At 40.9% G+C, this 22,465-nt stretch overlaps 1 protein-coding gene across 1 annotated transcript in view; it reads right to left on the bottom strand.

Moving 5' to 3' along the window:
- Positions 1–3,784: 3,784 nt before the first annotated feature.
- The window catches only part of LOC128658112 (translation initiation factor IF-2-like), a 194,467-nt gene continuing 175,786 nt past the window's right edge, over positions 3,785–22,465 (bottom strand). The window contains exons 4-5 of the mRNA XM_053712608.1: positions 19,965–20,091; positions 3,785–5,062 (exon numbers count right to left, since the gene is read on the bottom strand). Of these exons, the coding sequence (XP_053568583.1) occupies positions 3,808–4,719 (912 nt within the window). The 5' untranslated portion in view covers positions 4,720–5,062; positions 19,965–20,091 and the 3' untranslated portion in view covers positions 3,785–3,807. The remainder of the gene's footprint in view (positions 5,063–19,964; positions 20,092–22,465) is intronic.

The raw sequence follows: 22,465 nt of genomic DNA, 5'->3' as shown, positions 1-22,465 counted from the left end.
ATGGTCACACAAAACAATGATTTTATGTCTTTGGCTGCTGCTAACGTACCAGAGCAGCAATTCCCCCCCCCCCCCCCACTTCTAAGTGCTAGTAGCACACACAGGGCAGCCAGTAACACACACAGGGCAGTGGTTTTACACAGCTATGGCTGCCAGTAAGAAACACAGAGCAAAGAGTTTACCACTATATGCTACAAGTAACAAACACAGAGCAGTGTTTCACCCCTAAGTACTGGCATTAAAGGCTGTGACACACTGCAAGCGATGCAGCGCAAGGCGAAGGAGCCGCTTCGCACAGCGTTGCATTGCTTCTGAAGTTCAAATATTTGATCTCTGAGCACTCAGCTACGCGACCTGATGCGGCAGAGTGCTCAAAGATGAAAAGGCAGGACACACTGAGCGTGCACAGCCGCATCTACACGCTGCGCACCGCTCCGCTTGCAGTGTGTCACAGCCTTAACACATAAGTGGCTGTGCAAATTATTTACGAGTTGAATGCAATACGAGTTGCACACGTATTACGAGTTGAAGTAAATGGATGCGCTTGAGCGTAAATTATGGTTAACATGACTGAAGACCTCCCGTAAAGTGTAAGAAATGACATTTTTTTTGCAACAAACAACATAATTGTCACAGTGGATTTGATTAAAATCAAATTGATTTAAATCACTAGTAAGTAAGACCAATAGAATGCGAGCTCAATCTGATTGGCTGATTGGATCAGCCAATCGGATTGAACTTCAATCTGATTGGCTGATAGCATGAGCCAATCAGATTTTTCCTACCTTAATTCCGATTGGCTGATAGAATCCTATCAGCCAATCGGAATTGAAGGGACACCATCTTGGATGATGTCCCTTAAAGGAACCTTCATTCGTCGTTAGTCGTCGGGAAGAAGAGGATGGCTCCACGTCGGCTCGTCTGAAGATGGCTCTGCTTCGCTTTGGATGGATGAAGATTGAAGACGCCGCATGGATGAAGACTTCTATCGGATGGAAGACTTCTTCAGCGCCCCTTGGATGATGACTTCTGCCGCTCCGGATCTCCTCTTCAGTTCCATCGGTGGTCGGCTGGCTGAAGACGGCGCAAGGTAGGATGATCTTCAGGAAGGTAGTGTTAGGTTTATTTAAGGGGGGTTTGGGTTAGATTAGGGGTATGTGGGTGGTGGGTTTTAATGTTAGGGGGGTTGTATTTTTATTTTATAGGCAAAAGAGCTGTTTTCTTTGGGGCATGCCCCGCAAAAGGCCCTTTTAAGGGCTGGTAAGGTAATAGAGCTGGTAACTTTTTAATGTAGAATAGGGTAGGGAATTTTTTTATTTTGGGTGGCTTTGTTATTTTATTAGGGGGCTTAGACTAGGTGTAAGTAGCTTAAAATTGTTGTAATATTTTTTAAATGTTTGTAACTTATTTTTTTTATTTTTTGTAACTTAGCTTTTTTATTTTTCGTACTTTAGTTAGTTTTTTTAATTTAATTGCAGTTATTTGTAGGTAATTTATTTAATTAATTTAATGATAGTGTAGTGTTAGGTTTAATTGTAACTTAGGTTAGGATTTATTTTACAGGTAATTTTGTATTTATTTTAGCTAGGTAGTTATTAAATAGTTAATAACTATTTAATAACTATTCTAACTAGCTAAAATAAATACATAGTTACTTGTAAAATAAATCTAAATCCTAAAATAGCTACAATGTAATTATTAATTACATTGTAGCTATCTTAGGGTTTATTTTACAGGTAAGTATTTAGTTTTAAATAGGAATAATTTATTAAAGTATAGTGTAGTGTTAGGTGTAATTGTAACTTAGGTTAGTTTTTATTTTACAGGTTAATTTCTCTTTCTTTTAACTAGGTAACTATTAAATAATTAATAACTATTTAATAGCTATTGTACCTAGTTAAAATAAATTGAAATTTGCCTGTAAAATAAAAATAAATCCTAAGATAGCTACACTAAAATTATTATTTATATTGTAGCTATATTAGGGTTTATTTTAAAGGTAATTATTTAGTTTTAAATAGGATTAATTTAGTTAATAAGAGAAATATTATTTAGATTTATTTAATTAATATTTAAGTTAGGGGGGTGTTAGGGTTAGTGTTAGACTTAGGTTTAGGGGTTAATAATTTTATTACAGTGGCGGCGGTGTAGGGGGGCAGGATAGGGGTTAATAAATTTATTATAGGTGGCGACGGTGTAAAGGGGGCAGATTAGGGGTTAATAAGTTTAATATAGGTTGCGGCGGGGTCCGGGAGCGGCGGTTTAGGGGTTAAACTAGTTATTTAGTTGCGGCGGGGTCCGGGATCGGCAGGATAGGGGTTAATAACTTTATTATAGAGGGCGGCAGTATGGGGGGGCAGGATAGGGGTTACTAGGTATAATGTAGGTGGCGGCGGTGTCCGGGGGCGGCGGTTTAGGGGTTAATACATTTATTATAGTTGCGGCGGTGTCCGGGAGCGGCGGTTTAGGGGTTAATAACTTTATTTAGTTGCGGGGGGCTCCGGGGGCGCCGGTATAGGGGATAGAACAGTGTAGTTAGTGTGGGTGCTTAGTGACAGCTTATCAATAAAGCTGTCAAAAAGCCGAAGAGCAGTGAGATCGGATGAGTAATAACTCTCACAGACCGCTGCTCATCGCCCCGTACTTGGTGCGCAGCTTTTTGACAGATTTATTGATAACTTAGGCGAAATTTTTCAGGTCCGCAGCGGCGATGGTAGGCGAGCTTAGGTGGGCGTATTGGGCCGGCGAAGGCAGGTAAAGTAGACACGTTGATAACTAGGCCCCATAGTCTTTTTTTTTTCAATTTGACTTGTCTTTTTCCAATATACAGCGTAAGGACTTACGCGCGCAGAATTCAGAAAATCTACTCCATTCTCACCTTGCCACATATTTCAGGCGCAGCAACCCTTGCACTGACTAAAAAATCAACGTAACTCCCTGAAGGCCTAACAAACGCATGCGTAATCACATACATATCAGCCGCAAATCTCAAAGAGTTAAACCTCTTCTAAGTATTTATTATTCCTGCCCCTGCAAGTGTGTCAAACCAATCACAAACCTCACAACCTCTCACCCGGAAGCCTTAAAACACCTGCCAATGCACACCCTCATTAGCCACCATGTTTCCCCTGCTTTACATAGATAGACAGCATCGTGGGGCACAAGGGGTGCTGGAAGCCCTACAAGCCCCTGTTGTTCATGATATACCCGCTGATGCTCTAGTTGCTGCTGAGGTCCCTGGTAATGGTGCTGTAACCATCCCTGCTCCTGCTACTGCTGTCCCTGGTGTGGCCCTGCTGCTGCTGTTGCTGCAGCTGCTCATAGAATTACATACTGCGTATTTCCACTGCATGTAAGTGAAACTACTACAACCCACCCCCTTCCCTTAACCACCCTAATTACTGAAAATATCTAATTTGTTTAATTCATGTTTAGGTCACTATGATTTATTGACTATCATTAATAAGAATGAAAATGGATGTTTATACCTTATGTTCACACCTTCTGTTAATACATTATTATTTATAGATATACCCATGTGGCAATTTATATTGGATGTGAGAAACCTTGATTTACATCTTATAAGTGAATATTACTATATGTACCCTTCATACACAGCTATGTGATGTGGTTTATAGAACATGAATATGTCATAAACATGATATTACCTTTTTTTGGCCATTTCCACACAGGTCTTATTATATGTTTTAACAATATTACTGTACTAAAACACACCTCACATGGATGTGGATGACAATTATATGGTAAATAACAGAGGACAAGATTTATGGTGAACTATAATAATATTTATTTATTTTTAGGCTTCTTGGATAAGGGAGCTGAGGTGACTTTAGTGGATTTCTTTGTTCTCCTAGTTTGAGAAGATTCTGATGTTTCTGCTGGTGTGCTGGCCACAGATGATAGGCTGGAGGCAGTGTCCTGCTGGTGTGTAAAGTGCTCAACCAACACACCCAAGAGTTGATTTTGTTCTCGCCATCTATTGTCCATCTGCATCTGCATATCAGACAGAATTCGCATCATCTGTGACTGGTTTTGAACACTTCCACTTAATGATGCGGCCATGTCCCTCTGCAGCTCTATGCTACGTTTGTGTAACCTCTCTTGGCTCCTGAAGAACCTCTCATGGCTCCTGTGGAACCTCTCTTGTCTTCTTTGTCTGCTCTCGGAGCTTGTTATGAGCCTCCTCTGGAGTGCAATGTATTCCTCACCCAGGGGAGAATACAATGCATCCACAGGCTCTTGAGCAGCAGGGCTTCTAGTTGCTTGAGGTGCAGGTTCAGCTGCATCTACTGGTTCTTGTGTGACAGGTTCAGCTGCATCTGCTGGTTCTTGTAGGACAGGTTCAGCTGCATCTGCTGGTTTTTGTGGGACAGGTTCAGCTGCATCTGCTGGTTCTTGTGGGACAGGTTCAGCTGCATCTGCTGGTTCTTGTGGGACAGGTTCAGCTGCATTTGCTGGTTCTTGTGGGACAGGTTCAGCTGCATCTGCTGGTGCTTGAGTACTTTCAGCTATATTTTCATCTGCAGATGGTGGAGCTCTCCCAAGTGATGACAAGGATGGTAGAGCTCTCCCAAGTGATGAGGATGGTGGAACTCGCCCAAGTGATGAGGATGGTGGAGCTCTCAGGGTTGTTTGATAGTCCCACTGATGACCAGTGTGTGACCACTCAGCCTGTCCAGTTGGCACTTCTTGTGACATAGTCTGTGGGTAAAAGCCATGACTGCCCTGAGATTGTGTTGGGGGGGGGGGGTAAATACATGGACCCTTTGTGGCTGTCTTGGCTCCCCCTCAAAGCCAAAAGAAGAATATTCCTCTGGCCAGGAATCTTGCCATGGGTCATATGTCAATGGTAGTGGCATCACTTCCGGGTCCTCAACTGAAGCCATCCAACCCTCCTCATGCCTGGGAGCATACTGTTCATGTGGTTGCCTGAAGACTGATGGTGGTGGCTGCATGCCTGTGACTGGTGGTGGTGGCTGCATGCCTTTGACTGGTGGTGGTGGTGGGGGCATGCCTGTTTGCATCCTCGTGACAGGAGGTTCTGTGGAGGAGTCAAATGATGAGAGGGATTAGTACAGTCATATATATGTCCATGTGGGGAAACAATGTACATTGATACATGCTAGGGCCTATACTGATTCTCATATCAAACTCTATAACATGCATGTGCACATTGTAATTTGTGATATGAAGGATTTTAATATGCGCAGTATACAGGTATGTGTTTCATACAATAGTTATGTGTACATGTCAATGATGCAAAAAATGTGTTCTTTAAGTGACACTATGGTCACACAATTTACTTTAGCTGATGTAGGCACAGAACCTGATTTCTTGAGCTAAAAGTATCGTGATGGCTATAGTGTCCATTTACTGAAAACATGTGGCTTGTGGCCTGTGTTACTCTGAGACATATTAGTATTGCACTATTCCACCTCATATCATGAATTGCATTGTGTTAAGTAGCATTAATGTCAAATATAATTGTAGATGTTTTTGTCAGTAGGCCAAATACCATGCTCCTCATTGTGTACATGATTGTGTGATATTAAAGGATGTTATATCTCAAATACATATAATACTGGTGTGTGGGATGTTACTCACCAGCATGATGTGCTGTGGTTGCAGCCCCTGAGTCACGAGCCCCTGGAAGTCCACGGACTGCTGTGATACTCAGGGACCTGCGTATCATCCCCTGCCAGGTGTTATATTCTATGTCCAGGGATGGACCACCGCCTGTTCCCCTCTGGTGCATAGCTTCCTGCCCCATCTTTTCTTTCACCCACCTCTTGCAGTCATTCCACTGATTTTTCAGGCCCTCAACAGTCCTCCTCTGCGGGGCCACACTGTTGACGGCATCCTCTATCGCCAACCATGCTATTTTTTCGCCTTTTGGCACTGCCTTTGCCCTTCTCCTGCCCAAAGAGGGCACTGTAATTGTCCATGATGGCCTGGACTAGGGTAACATTTTCATCAAATGAGAAGTTGGGACATCTCAACCTCTCATCCTCCATGGACACCTGGCTTGCTCCCTGTGATGTCCCTGGTGTGGGTTCCTCCCTATCCTCTCCCTCATCCCCCTTCTGTCCCCATGTGCACCCTCTGTCCCTCTCCTAGATGTGCCTGGTCTCTGGGGCTCTCGGGCATCTCCCTTCCCATCATCCCTTCTAGCTCTCCCTCTCCCTACTCCACTTACTCCCTGACGGGGACCCCACTGCTCCTCCTGTCCTCTACAATACTCCTCTCCCTGCCACTCCTCTAACCTCCTCCCCTCCGCCCTACCTCTCCCTGCCATCCTCACACTACACACACTCACACACTCACTCCCAGTTCAATCACACACAATCACAACCAAACACTCAGCCTATCACAATGTAAAATTGAAATAAAATGTGTGAGGTGTTAGAAAAAAAAGTGTGGTGTCTTTGTATATGTACAGGGAGTGCAGAATTATTAGGCAAGTTGTATTTTTGAGGATTAATTTTATTATTGAACAACAACCATGTTCTCAATGAACCCAAAAAACTCATTAATATCAAAGCTGAATAGTTTTGGAAGTAGTTTTTAGTTTGTTTTTAGTTATAGCTATTTTAGGGGGATATCTGTGTGTGCAGGTGACTATTACTGTGCATAATTATTAGGCAACTTAACAAAAAACAAATATATACCCATTTCAATTATTTATTTTTACCAGTGAAACCAATATAACATCTCAACATTCACAAATATACATTTCTGACATTCAAAAACAAAACAAAAACAAATCAGTGACCAATATAGCCACCTTTCTTTGCAAGGACACTCAAAAGCCTGCCATCCATGGATTCTGTCAGTGTTTTGACCTGTTCACCATCAACATTGCGTGCAGCAGCAACCACAGCCTCCCAGACACTGTTCAGAGAGGTGTACTGTTTTCCCTCCTTGTAAATCTCACATTTGATGATGGACCACAGGTTCTCAATGGGGTTCAGATCAGGTGAACAAGGAGGCCATGTCATTAGATTTTCTTCTTTTATACCCTTTCTTGCCAGCCACGCTGTGGAGTACTTGGACGCGTGTGATGGAGCATTGTCCTGCATGAAAATCATGTTTTTCTTGAAGGATGCAGACTTCTTCCTGTACCACTGCTTGAAGAAGGTGTCTTGCAGAAACTGGCAGTAGGACTGGGAGTTGAGCTTGACTCCATCCTCAACCCGAAAAGGCCCCACAAGCTCATCTTTGATGATACCAGCCCAAACCAGTACTCCACCTCCACCTTGCTGACGTCTGAGTCGGACTGGAGCTCTCTGCCCTTTACCAATCCAGCCACGGGCCCATCCATCTGGCCCATCAAGACTCACTCTCATTTCATCAGTCCATAAAACCTTAGAAAAATCAGTCTTGAGATATTTCTTGGCCCAGTCTTGACGTTTCAGCTTGTGTGTCTTGTTCAGTGGTGGTCGTCTTTCAGCCTTTCTTACCTTGGCCATGTCTCTGAGTATTGCACACCTTGTGCTTTTGGGCACTCCAGTGATGCTGCAGCTCTGAAATATGGCCAAACTGGTGGCAAGTGGCATCTTGGCAGCTGCACGCTTGACTTTTCTCAGTTCATGGGCAGTTATTTTGCGCCTTGGTTTTTCCACATGCTTTTTGTGACCCTGTTGACTATTTTGAATGAAACGCTTGATTGTTCGATGATCACGCTTCAGAAGCTTTGCAATTTTAAGAGTGCTGCATCCCTCTGCAAGATATCTCAATATTTTTGACTTTTCTGAGCCTGTCAAGTCCTTCTTTTGACCCATTTTGCCAAAGGAAAGGAAGTTGCCTAATAATTATGCACACCTGATATAGGGTGTTGATGTCATTAGACCACACCCCTTCTCATTACAGAGATGCACATCACCTAATATGCTTAATTGGTAGTAGGCTTTCGAGCCTATACAGCTTGGAGTAAGACAACATGCATAAAGAAGATGATGTGGTCAAAATACTCATTTGCCTAATAATTCTGCACTCCCTGTATGTATGCAAAATGTGTGCAATATGTAAAAATATGTGTAAGTATACAAACTTAATCAACCAACAATGCGACCTAACTAACTCCTCTGTTTGCGCCTCTCTCTCTACTCTGACTAATCCTCCACTCCACTGTAGTGTGCTGTAGCTCAACAAACCATCCAAACACACTGAAGAAAATGGCGGCTGCGCATGGCTTTATATATAAATTTTGAATAGCGTAATTACGTGTCACATTTTTATATGAAGTCGCGGTTCATTTTTACGAGTGTTAGCCTAATTTGCATAAAACTACTCTTTATTGAGACTTTCCGTGGACAAAATACTTGCGACGACTAAAATGTGTATTTGCGCACATTTCAGAAGATCGCCAGTTTGTCCTACTTACGCCAATTTAGCATCTAACGGTGCAGTATATGTAATACCCCAATGTGCAAGGTGAAATTATGGGCAACGTGGGTCCCCAAGCTTGCGCTGAAACCTACGCCATATATTTGATCACGCCCAAGGTCTTGGCTATTTTAGCTAGAAAAGCTTTATGGCTCAAATCATGGAATGCTGACATGGTATCTAAATCTAGGTTACTATCTCTATCATTCCAAGGTAAGGGTCAAGATAAAAAGTCTAAGGGCAAATCTTAAGCTTCTAATTGGTTTCATTACTTTCGTCAGAATGGAGAACAGAAAACCACTCCTTCCCCTAAGGAATCTGGCTCCAATTGGAAGCCATCCTCGAGTTGAAATAAATCAAAGCCTTATAAGAAACCAAATCCAGCCCCCAAGACTGCATGAAGGTGCGGCCCTCAATCCAGTTCTGCTTTTGGGGGGCAGATTGAAATTATTTCAAGACATTTGGGCAGGTTCCGTTCAGAATCATTGGATTCAGAATATTGTCTCTCAGGGGTATCGAATAAGTTTCAGAATAAGACCTCCTGTAAGAAGATTTTTTCTATCTCCCGTTCCAACAAATCCTGTGAAAGTTCAGGCCATTCTGAAGTGTGTTTCAGATCTAGAGCTTTCAGGAGTAATTGTATCAGTTCCAATTCTGGAATAGGGTCTGTGTTTTTATTCAAATCTATTCATTGTCCCGAAGAAGGAAAATTCTTTCAGACCAGTTCTGGATCGGAAGTTTTTGAATCAATTTGTAAGGGTCCCAACTTTTCATTTATCAGAATCTCACACAAATCAACTTGTGTTGTTTCTTCAAAGACATGGTTGGAGGATCAATTTACCAAAGAGTTCCTTGATTCCTCAGACAAGGGTCACCTTTTTAGGTTTCCAGATAGATTCAGTGTCCATGACTCTGTCTTTACCAGACAAATTAAATTGGTTTCTGCCTGTCGAAACCTTCAGTCTTGATCATTCCCTTCAGTGGCTATGTGCATGGAAGTTTTAGGTCTCATGACTGCAGCATCGGACGAGATCCCCTTTGCTCGTTTTCATATGAGACCTTGCAGCTTTGCATGGTGAATCAATGGTGCAGGGATTATACTCGGATATCACAGTTGATATACTTAAATCCCAACATTCAACTCCCTCTGTCCTGGTGGTTGGACCATCATTGGATTCTTCAAGGGGCCTCCTTTGTTCACCCTTCCTGGACGCAAGTCTTACAGGTTGGGGAGCTGTCTGGGGGTCTCTGACAGCACCAGGAGTTTGGAATCCTCAAGAGGCGAGGTTACCAATCAATGTTTTAGAACTCTGTGCTATTTTCAGGGCTCTTCAGGCTTGGCCTCTATTAAAGAGAGAATCATTCATTCGTTTTCAGACAGACAATATCACAACTGTGGCATATGTCAATCATCAAGGGGGGACTCGCAGTCCTTTAGCGATGAAAGAAGTGTCTCGTATACTTTCTTGGGCGGAATCCAACTCCTGTCTAATTTCTGCGATACATATCCCAGGTGTAGACAATTGGGAAGCTGATTATCTCAGTCACATAGTCTTTACATCCAGGGAGTGGTCTCTCCATCAGGATGTATTTTGTCAGATTGTACAGATGTGGGGTCTCCCTGAAATAGATCTGATGGCTTCCCATCTAAACAAGAAGCTTCCCAGGTACCTTTCTAGGTCCAGGGATCCTTAGGCGGAGATGGTGGATGCGTTAGCAGTTCCTTGGTTTTACCAACCTGCTTACATTTTTCCGTCTCTAGTTCTTCTTCCAAGGGTGATCTCCAAGATCATATTGGAACAATCGCATGTGTTTCTGATAGCACCAGCATGGCCTCACAGGTTTTGGTATGCGGATCTTGTCCAGATGTCCAGGTGCCAACTTTGGCCACTTCCTTTAAGGCCTGACCTTCTGTCTCAAGGGCCGTTTTTCCATCAGGATCTCAAATCGCTTAATTTAAAGGTATGGAAATTGAACGCTTAGTACTTAGTAATAGAGGTTTCTCTGACTCAGTGATTAATACTATGCTACAGGCTCATAAGGAAGATTTATTATCGGGTTTGGAAAACCTATATTTCATGGTGTTTTTTTCATAAATTCTCTTGGCATTTTTTTAGGATTCCTAGAATTTTACAGTTCCTTCAGGATGGTTTGGATAAAGGTTTGTCTGCAAGTACCATGAAGGGATAAATCTCTGCTCTTTCTGTTTTATTTCATAGAAAGATTGCTAAACTTCCTGATATTCACTGTTTTGTTCAGGCTTTGGTTCGTATTAAGCCTGTTGTTAAATCAATCTCTCCTCCTTGGAGTCTTAATTTGGTTTTAAAGGCTTTGCATGCTCCTCTTTTTTGAGCCTATTCATTCTTTGGATATTAAACTACTTTCTTGGAAAGTGTTGTTTCTGTTGGCTATCTCTTCTGCTAGAAGAGTTTCCGAATTTTCTGCTCTCTCTTGTGAGTCTACTTTTTTGATTTTCCATCAGGATAAGGCTGTTTTGCGGACTTCATTTAAATTTCTTCCTAAGGTTGTGAATTCTAACAACATTAGTAGGGAAATATTATGTTGAAGCTACTAAAGATTTCAGGAAGACTTCTAGTCTATTTGTTGTTTTTTCTGGTCCTAGGAAAGGTCAGAAAGCCTCTGCCATTTCTTTGGCATCTTGGTTAAAGCGTTTGATTCACAAGGCTTATCTAGAGGTGGGACAGTTTCCGCCTCAGAGAATTACAGCTTATTCTACTAGATCAGTCGCAACTTCTTGGGCTTTTAAGAATGAAGCTTCTGTTGATCAGATTTGCAAAGAAGCAACTTGGTCTTCTTTGCTTACATTTACTAAATTTTACAATTTTTTTACCTCTGAAGCAGTCTTTGGTAGAAAAGTTCTTCAGGCAGCTGTTTTTTTCTTGAAATTTATGTGAAAGACTTATTTTTTTGTGGATTTCATTTTTTTCAGCGGAAATAGCTGTTTTTATTTTATCCCTCCCTTTCTAGTGACTCTTCTGTGGTATACCCACATCTTGGGTATTTCTATCCCATACATCCCTAGCTCATGGGATTACATGAAAGAAAACATAATTTATGTAAGAACTTACCTGATAAATTAATTTCTTTCATATTGGCAAGAGTCCATGAGGCCCACCCTTTTTATGATTTTTGTATAAAAAGCACAATTTTATTTCCAGTTCCTCTTTTTGTATGCTTTTTTACTCCTTATTTTTTCACCCCACTGGCTATTCGTTAAACTGAATACTGGGTATGGTGAGGGGGGTATTTATAGGCATTTTGAGGTTTGGGAAACTTTGCCCTTCCTGTTAGGATTATATATCCCATACGTCACTAGCTCATGGACTCTTGCCAATATTAAAGAAATTAATATATCAGGTAAGTTCTTACATAAATTATATTTTTCAAATATTAGGGCAAATTGTGCCCTTTGGGGCCGATTTATCTTGTGTCTGGCAGACATGATCCTCTGTAGCGATCCACCAGACATCGATAAATGCAGACAGCATACGCTGTCACCATTTATCATTGCACAAGCAGTTCTGGTGAACTGCTTGTGCAATGCCACCCCTGCAGATTCGCGGGCAATCGGCTGCTAGCAGAGGGTGTCAATCAACCCGATCGTATACGATTGGGCGGATTGTTGTCCGCCGCTTCAGAGCAGGCGGACAAGTTAAGGAGCAGCGGTCTAAAGACCGCTGCTTCTTAACTCCTGTTTCCGGTGAGCCTGAAGACTCGTGCGGAAACAGGGGTATACGGCCCCATTCAGACTGTGATAAATTGGTCCCTATGCATGTATATGAAAGTGTGTGTGCATTCAGAAAGCACAGATATATATGAATAAAGTATACATGTGGGAAACTATTTCAGACTGTATATATAAAAACTGATGAGTACACGTGGCTCCCATGATGCTTTGCTTCTGTAAGAATTCCAAATGTGAGCCTGATAGTTTGTGTGACAGATTTTGTGTGTTAGACAGCTTCTGCAGATGTTCCCTGTCATACGATGAGCACATATTTTGTTTTAAATATAAATACATTTTCTATATACAGATTATTAACACTGTGTTCTGGTTGCAGCTCTTTTCAGTGTTTCCATTTATATGTCAGGAAGCCACTGATGTGACAACATTAAAATGTTTCACATAGAACTTGCTAAGTGATCCAAGCGAAACTGAGTTTTTTATTAAAGGGACACTAAACCAAAAATTTTTTTCTTTCGTGATTCAGATACAGTATGCAATTTTAAGCAACTTTCTAATTTACTCCTATTATCAATTTTTCTTCGTTCTCATGCTATCTTTATTTGAAAAAGAAGGCATTTAAGCTTTTTTTTAGTTCAGGACTCTGGACAGCACTTTTTTATTGGCGGATGAATTTATCCACCAATCAGCAAGAACAACCCAAGTTGTTCACAAAAAATGGCCCGGCATCTAAACTTACATTCTTGCATTTCAAATAAAGATACCAAGAGAATGAAGAAAATTTGATAATAGGAGTAAATTAGAAAGTTGCTTAAAATTACATGCTCTGGTTCTGGTCCTGGAGTTCCGGGGGAGGAGTTCAGGTGTGTGGTCACGCTGTGCACCTGTGCTGATCTATCTACCTTACAAGCTCTTGGCGAGTTACTCCCGCCTAAACCATTGACCTTGGGCGGCTTGTTTAGCGTGAAATATACCGCTACTGGAACTCTGTTAGTGCCAAGCCATTGCACTATAGCTGCATGCTGCAGCAATTGGAAGCTCCTATCATGGTACTAAGTACTTTCCTTCTAAAATAAAGCCCTAAACAGTATGGCATACGAATACTGAGAAGAATGAGAGCCTCTGCATATATCTAAGTCTGCTACAACAAACAGCCCCCTTACCTGCCTATTCTCGCTGTTGTTAGTGAGACGCCTGCCTTTTACCATCAGGCCCTGCCCTGCCACACAGAGCGAACTGCTGTATGGGATCTTCCACGGGCAGATGCAGGCGACCTGAGCTGCCCCCCACGGGTGCTCCCAAAATGCTGCGGGACCGGGCGCTTCCCCCGACACTGACTGTGGCTGGACCTTGGTGGTTCCCTGTTCTTCCCTCCTGTTGCCTTAAGATAGAGGCCTGGGCTGCACGATCCCTGGAGGGTTCCGATTTTGCTCCAGTCCCTTGCGCCTGTCCTGGGGAGAAGAGGAGAGACCGTTGAACTCCAGTACCTGGCGGGTCGCATCTGCTGTTTCCCATGGTGACCCCTCCCACCGATGCTGCGAGAGGGGTAGGGATTGCGGTTACCTGTTTGAGCCCTGCTGTAGACGCCGGTTGTCTCCCTACAATGCATGCCGTATAGAGTTTGAGCTACGGCACCCGGGAGGTGATTGTTTGTTCCTCATTGCCTGAGTGGCATTCCCCCCTCCACCAGTGCTGCGCAGGGGGGGCAACTATCAAGGAGGACCCTGCTTCTAATACCGGCTATCTTTAGCCTAGACCAGAGACTGGTAAAGTAACCAACTAACTTGATGCTATTTTTTTTTCTTTTGATAAAAGCCTCATGGACTATTTAAACTTATGGACAAATAATTGATGTTGCTCATTATTTTTCATATAAAAACTGGACATTTTTTCTTCCCTTTTTTCTTAGCAAGCTTAAATGCATCCCCTATGGTGACTTCAAGTGTGGCAAATATAGAAGTAATTTATAACATTTTTTTTTTCTTTTCTCTTTTTTTTTTTTTGTGAAACCACATATTTATAATTACCTATAATACACTGGCCTATATTTTGTTTTATCTACTAAGCATAAACCTACATGTTATCACATATAGCATAGTTAACACAAAGGGTCTTTAATATAGCTAGGCTTAATTGTAAGGCCAGATATATTTAGCTGTATAACTCTTTCTTAGATAAGCCATCTCTGCCTCATTTATAAACTAAAGGAGGTTTACTTTTTCAAGATCCCCCAGAAACATTATATTGAAAAATATTGACACCACACAAGCTTTCTCTATACTGAATGTGTTATTAATAAGGTTGTAATAGCCTGCGTTTATGTTTTCTTATAATATTGCCTTTGTGTAACGAGACAAAAGGTTTGTGTACCTGCTTGCATGAATAAATTGAAAGTCACCAGAGGGGGTAGTAAAAGATAGAGGTAAATCTCGTAAAACTGAAGTTTCATATTATTGTAAATTCTGATACTGTTCAGAATAACAATTTTTAGGATTGCATTTTGCAGTTTTATGCTGATGTAAACTCTGATACTGTCTGAAGCTACATTTTGCAGGACTGTATTGTATAGCTCTTAAGGGCGAGCTTGTTTTGCTAAGGATATTTGTTTTTGGTCATTTTTTAGTTCTTGAAAGGTTCAGAGAGATTTACTCTATCCAAAGAGGTTCAGGTTCCAAAATTTAATAAGATCAATAATAATAATATATCAATAGTAGAACTATTTTTTAGAACTACTCTAATTGAGTGAATCTATCTCAGCGGCAATTACATATACTGTTTTTTTTTTGTTTTTTTTCTCTACCCGCCTATAAAATAACTCACTCTCACCCATTGTAGATGTCTCACACCCCATTCACTCCCTCACACGTCACCTTCCTTTTCATACCTACATTATTTTGATTCCCTATACCCCCGAGAGGGGCTTTGCACTTTAATTTTATCCCCCTTCCATTCACTATCACACCCCTTGCACTTCCACATTAGCTATAAGCACATGGATAAATTCCTGCACCTTCACCCTAAAAACACACCCTCCCCAATGGCGGCTAGATCAAGAGATAAACGGAATAAGGTCACTTCGGACCCTGCCGCTGAGAAATTCTCATCCACTAGCAATACCCAAACAACATCTGAATCTATAGACATGCAATCTCTAGTCTCCAAAATATTGGAAGCCCTCTCACCTAAATTCGAAACTCTAAGAGATGAGATTAAATCAGATATTGTACATCTAACATCAGGTGTTAGACAATTCGCAGGCAGGCTCTCAGAGGCAGAGCAAAGAATATCAGACTTAGAGGATAACATGATAGAATATAATGTTAAGACTGAAACCTCAATTAATACACTTTAAAAATTACAAAGTAAAATTGAAGACTTAGAGAATCGTGCACGTAGGAACAACCTTAGGATAATAGGGGTTCCCGAGGACAAGCAATATGATGATCTATTCAAGTTACTCATGGTAACAATCCTGCAGCTTTTAAAGATTCCTGAGAGCTTCCCCAAAACATTTATTGAAAGAGTACACAGAATTGGCCCTGTTTATTCCTTTAAGACAAATGCTAGACCCAGGCCAATCATTGTTAAATTTCTAAATTACCAAGATAAGGTCACATTTCTACAGTCTTTCCATAAATGGCAGCCTATATTTTTAGGGGATGCCAAAATCCTGCTCTTTCAGGATTACTCAATGGAGACAGTTAATAAAAGAAGGGAAATTACTCCAATTTGTACAAAGTTCATAAAACAGGGAATAAGGGCAAACATATTGCATCCTGCTAGACTTAGGGTATATGTAGAGAATCAGTAGTATATCTTTGATACTCCAGCTGAAGCAGGAAAATTCTATGCTGAAAAATTTGCTATAAACTAAATAGCCACAATTGATATCGATGTTGTATTAAGTCTAATTTTTATTTTATTATGAATAAGGATCCTTCTACTAAGGGTACCAGAGAGCTAAGAAGGTTTTACCTCTCTGGAAAGGGGCTTTCCCCTTTCTCCCTCCCTCCCCACTTTTTTTTTTTTTTCCATAAATAAGACATGCCAAGTAGAGTTAAGATCACCTCATGGAATATAGGTGGACTTACATCTCCTATTAAAAGGAAAACTATATTATCATACTTGAAGAGAATTAACACCTCTATTGCATTTTTGCAAGAAACACACTTGAGAACTGAAGAGGTTCTCAAACTCAAATCTACATGGGTTCAAGAGGTGTTCTTCTCTCCAAATATTAAGAGGAAGGGGGGAGTAGCTATTCTTGTAAGTAAAAACATCAAATACCAGGTAATACACGTAGATTCGGATTCTGAAGGGAGATTTATTCTTCTAAAAATTAAGATTGATAATATTCTATACACACTTTGCAATATATACGCTCCAAATGTTTTTAATTTATCCTTTTGGGAATTAGTACAAGCTAGGCTCTTGATGTGTGCTGAAGGATACCTGATAATGGGCGGGGACTTTAATATGGCCCCTAAATATCCGCTAGATAGGCTAAGACGAGATTGTGTGCCTAAAAAAGCTAAAAGAGATAAATTGGAATCAAAACTTTTCTCCAGAATAATGGTAAACTTAAAGGTTCGTGATATTTGGAGACTTCAAAATCCTGACTTGTGTGAGTACACCTGCCTCTCAAAAGCACATAAGTCTCTCTCAAGGATAGATGTATTTCTATTAGATGAGAGGCTATGTAAATCACAGGTGCAGGCTCAAATACTCCCTATAGCTATCCCCGATCATGTGCCTATTTGTTTAGATTTTCAATCACATGATCAAAGGCAAACAAATAGACGATTCTTCTTTCCAACATTTCTAGCCACAGATCTCAAATTTAAAAACTGGCTAGAAGCTAAATTTAAAGACTATGCCGACCTGAACCGCGATTATATCTCACGTCCTTTACTATTCTGGGAGACGGCTAAGGCAGTATTAAGGGGGGAGATTATAGCATATAATGTGAACAGAACAAAAAAACTCAAGCAAAGGGAGGGGGAGTTGGCACGAGCAGTCTCTAACGCATATAATTTGCACTTAATTGAAAACTCTTCACAGAGTTGGGCTAAATATACCTCTGCTTTACAAAACAGGGACTCTTTCTTACTTTACAAAACAACACAGAATGATGCTAGGGTCCAATCAAAATTATATCGGTTTGGAAATAAAACGGGAAAGTTGTTAGCAAAACTTCTTAAAATCGAGAGAGGCTCTCAATCCATAGATAACATAAATACGGAAAGCCAGATATTCAATACCACTGAAGAACTTTTACAACTATTTTCTAAATACTACTCTGATCTATATTCTTTACGAACTTCCAACGTACAGGCACGTGATGAATTTTGGAATAAAATTGCTTTTCCCACATTACATCCTGAAGTCCTACAGGACTTATATGCTCCAATCACTGAAATGGAAGTAAATAAAGCAATCCAAACACTGCCTCACAATAAAGCCCCAGGCCCAGATGCATTACCTAATGAATTTTACCAAGCTTTAAACATTCCTATCATACCTTACTTAACTACTTTATTCAACTCTCTTTATATAGAAGGAAAAGACCCAACCCCTAGCTTTACTGCTTCCTACACCACTTTAATATTGAAGCCAGGGAAGGACCCAACAAAAAAAGAATCATATAGGCCCATTGCTTTACTCAACACAGATTATAAAATCTTAACCTCCATATTAGCACAAAGACTCCAAACTATACTGCCCTCCATTATTCATACAGACCAAGCTGGGTTCATACAGAATAGAAACTCTGCCTCAAAAATACGTGAACTTTTTTTGCTTATTGATTATTTTAGAACACTGGAGCTTCGGGAGGTAGAGGGGCGAGAGGGTACCCATGATAAGGTAATAATATCAATAGATGCTGAAAAAGCTTTTGATTCCGTTCACCATGATCATTTGGTTTACACTTTACATAAATTTGGATTAAAGGAGAATTTTACCAAATTTATTAGTAATCTCTACCAAAATGCTACCACAAAGATACTGGTGAACGGTAGTATGTCACAAGATATTGAACTACAACGAGGTACCAGGCAGGGGTGCCCTCTCTCCCCTCTCCTTTTTGATTTTGCCATCAAGCCTCTTGCTATTTCTATACGACATCAAATTGATGGAATAAAGATAGGAAGGAAGGAGATTAAAATCGCTTTGTATGCGGATGATGTTCTCATTTACATGGCTAATACAAGATTAAATATACCTAAACTCCTAAACATAGTACAACAGTTTGGATCCTTTTCAGGATATAAGGTTAATAACACAAAATCTGAATTATTCTGGATTGTTCAGACGGGGGACTTGCTGGCAAAAATTCCTTTCTGTATAGCTCATAATTCTTTTCGCTATCTTGGCATTAATATTTCTCATGATCCTAGCACTTGGTATTCCCTTAATATCACTCCAACAATAAATAAGATTAAAGACTCCCTCAAAAACTGGCAAAACTTTCCATTATCCTTATCAGGACGAATAGCCGCTTATAAGATGATGCTTTTACCTAAACTTCTATACATGATACAGAACATTCCCCTCTTCATTAAACGGAAAGATATTGATTTTCTTAACTCTATTCTAAGATCATTTATATGGCAGAGCAGAAAACCTAGGATTTCTTTTTTAAAATTATCTCTTCCTTTGAAATATGGTGGTCTTGCTCTTCCAGATATACGAGCATATAATCAAGCCTTTCTGGCTCGCACAGTTATTGACTGGGTCCATTTAAAGAACTATGTTACAGACAATGATTTGGAAAAAAATATAACTTATCCTCTGAACCCAATAGCACTTATACATACTGACGCTAACCAGATTCCGAATGAAATTAAGAAGTTAAAGTCCATATATAATCCTATCCTTGCTTGGAAAAAGATTTGTGCTTTATTAAAGGTGGAGCACCATGTTTCCCAGCATATTCCATTCATGGGTAATCCTCAATTTGAAGCCGGAATACAGGCAGGAGTTTACAGGGAATGGAAAATATTAGGTCTTAGTAATATATATCAGATTCTTGATTTTGAAAAAAGATGTGTTAAATCATTTGAAACCCTTAGACTAGAATTCAACATACCACATAAGAATTTTTTTGCCTATCTCCAGGCAAGGCATTATGCTTTAAAACTTACTCACGATTATGGGTGGAACTGGTCCCTAGAGAGTGTTGGGAACTGGCTTGCTGTCGCTAAAATGGGACATATGTCAATTGCACCTGGATACCATATGCTGGTATCAGTAAAGGGAGCAAAAAATGTTGAAACAACTCAAAATAAGTGGAGTGCTCTGATTAAACAACCCCTGGACCCCCCACTATTCTACTTATCAATACAAGAGACTGCTCGTGTCACTCTCTCCTCCTCCTGGAGGGAATCCCATCTTAAACTGCTTTACATGACCTATTTTACCCCGGAAAAAGGATCTAGATGTGGGAATAATAGTTTCAATTCCTGCCCAAAATGTTCTTTTCCGATGGCAGACCTTCAGCACATGTTATGGGCTTGTCCAAAAATTAGAAATTTCTGGTCGAAGATTCAATTTTGGTTGAATAAAATACTAGCTCCCTCTTGTATAGTTCTATCACTGAAAATAATAGTCTTTTTACTTCATAATTCTAGTAACAATGAAGGAAATAATAGGAAAATTATTAATATGACTCTATTAGCAGCCAGACAGCTTATTCTTAGAAAATGGAAACAGAGAACAACTCCTAGTATAGCTGAAATTAAGAATTATTTAAAAAAACAATACATATTGGAACAAATTGACACAGACCCAGATAATGAGCAAGATATTAGAAAATTATTCCTGAAATGGTCATTGTTTATTAAAGACTTACCACCTAGTGAAGTTGAATTCCTGATTTACCCCTTCAGGAACTCAGAACTGGTTATGCTTGACATGTGGTAACAATCATTTTCTTTTTTTTCTTTTTTTTTTTCCTTTCTTCTTTTTAGAAGGATAGGCTAAGGGAGCAGAGGGGATCAAGGGGGAAAAATCAGAAAACGAAAATCCAATTCAGGATATGTAAAATGCAATTTATTTCTTTTTTTTTCTAGAATCAAATTGCCTGAGGATATAAGGCCCAATTATTTTGTTTACTATGTATTTTAATTTTATTTTTATTTTTGTGTTCTCATAATGTCTGCACTTGTTTTAATTAAATCATACTGTCGAAAAAAAAAAAAAAAATTAAAAAAAAAAAAAAATTACATGCTCTATCTGAATCACGAAAGAAAAAATTTTTGGGTTCAGTGTCCCTTTAAGATAACAGCTATAAAGTGGTTGGATACTGCAAACATTTTTATCACAAAATTAAATGATGAAAACTCAAAAGCTGCAATTGTTTGAATATATAAAGCAGGTGAAGTGTAGTGATGTCACGAATAGTTCGCCAGCGAATAGTTCCCGGCGAACATAGCATGTTCGCGTTCGCCGCGGCGGGCGAACATATGCGATGTTCGATCCACCCCCTATTCGTCATCATTGAGTAATACTTTGACCCTGTACCTCACAGTCAGCAGACACATTCCAGCCAATCAGCAGCAGACCCTCCCTCCCAGACCCTCCTACCTCCTGGACAGCATCCATTTTAGATTCATTTGGAAGTTGCATTCTTAGTGAGAGGACAGTGTAGCTGCTGCTGATTTAATAGGGAAATCGATAGCTAGGCTAGTGTATTCAGTGTCCACTACAGTCCTGAAGGACTCATCTGATCTCTGCTGTAAGGACAGCACCCCAAAAAGCTCTTTTTAGGGCTAGAACATGAGTCTGCTTTTTTTTCCCCCTGTGTAATCTAATTGCAGTTGCCTGCCTGCCAATGTGTGTGTCAGGCTGACAGCGTATACTGTGCCCACTTGCCCAGTGCCACCACTCATATCTGGTGTAACAGTAGTGTACATTTAAAAAAAACAACACTTTTTTGACTGTGAAATAATAGCAGTCAGTTTCCTTCATATGTGTGCATTTCAGTGCCTGCCTGCCTGGCAGGGCACAGTGTCACCCCAGTGCAACTCATATCTGGTGTAACAGTAGTGTACATTTAAAAAAAACAACACTTTTCTGACTGTGAAATAATAGCAGTCAGTTTCCTTCACACGTGTGCGTTTCAGTGCCTGCATGCCAGGGCACAGTGTCACCACAGTGCAACTCATATCTGGTGTAACAGTAGTGTACATTTAAAAAAAAACAACACTTTTTTGACTGTGAAATAATAGCAGTCAGTTTCCTTCCCACGTGTGCGTTTCAGTGCCTGCCTGCCAGGGCACAGTGTCACCCCAGTGCAACTCATATCTGGTGTAACAGTAGTATACATTTAAAAAAAAAAATACAATTTTGACTGTAATAGATTGAATAGCAGTTAGTTGTCTGCAAGCGTGTGTGTCAGGCCTACAGCGTCTACTCTGCCAACTTCTGCCAGTGCACAGTGCCACTCATATCTGTTGTCACAGTAGCTTGCACGCATAGTACCACTAATCGGAAAAAGAAATGACAGGCAGAGGCAGGCCACCCCGCAGGGGCCGTCGTGGTCGTGGTGCTGTGATTCCCTTTGGCCCTAGAATAATGCCCAGTGTTCAGAGGCCACGTACCCCGAACTCGAACAGTTCTGAGGATATAGTTGACTGGCTAACACAGGACACCCAAACTTCTACAGCTTCCGCTCGGAACCTTGACGCACCATCCTCCTCCAGCTTATCTTCGGGCACCTCTCAAGTTACCACTCGCCCGCCTGCCGCCATCACCAACACTAGCACCACAGCCGCTTCACTTGATCTGTCAGAGGAGTTATTTACACATCAGTTGGAAGAAATGAGTGATAGTGATGCGCAACCATTATTGCCAGAGGATGTAGATAACAGGGATATGTCTCAGTCAGGCAGCATTACACACATGGATGTACAGTGTGATGATGATGATGTTGTACCCGCTGCTGCTTCCTTTGCTGAGTTGTCAGATACAAGTGAAGCGGTTGATGATGATGATGCGTCCGTGGATGTCACGTGGGTGCCAGCTAGAAGAGAAGAAGAAGAGGGGGAAAGTTCAGATGGGGAGACAGAGAGGAGGAGGAGACGAGTTGGAAGCAGGGGGAGGTCGTCGCAAGGAGCTAGTGGCACAGTCAGACAGCATGCATCGGCACCCGGGGTCAGCCAGACAGCACGCCAATCAACGCATGCTGTTGCCAACACCAGAATGCCGTCATTGCAGGGCTCAGCAGTGTGGCATTTTATTTGTGTATCTGCCTCTGACAACAGTGATGCCATTTGCAACCTGTGCCAAAAGAAACTGAGTCGTGGGAAGTCCAACACCCACCTAGGTACAACTGCTTTGCCTAGGCACATG

Source organism: Bombina bombina, chromosome 4, assembly GCF_027579735.1.
Source record: "Bombina bombina isolate aBomBom1 chromosome 4, aBomBom1.pri, whole genome shotgun sequence".
NCBI classification, from domain to species: domain Eukaryota; kingdom Metazoa; phylum Chordata; class Amphibia; order Anura; family Bombinatoridae; genus Bombina; species Bombina bombina.
Note: the sequence above shows the minus strand (reverse complement) of the source record. Positions and strands in the feature narration are given on the sequence as shown.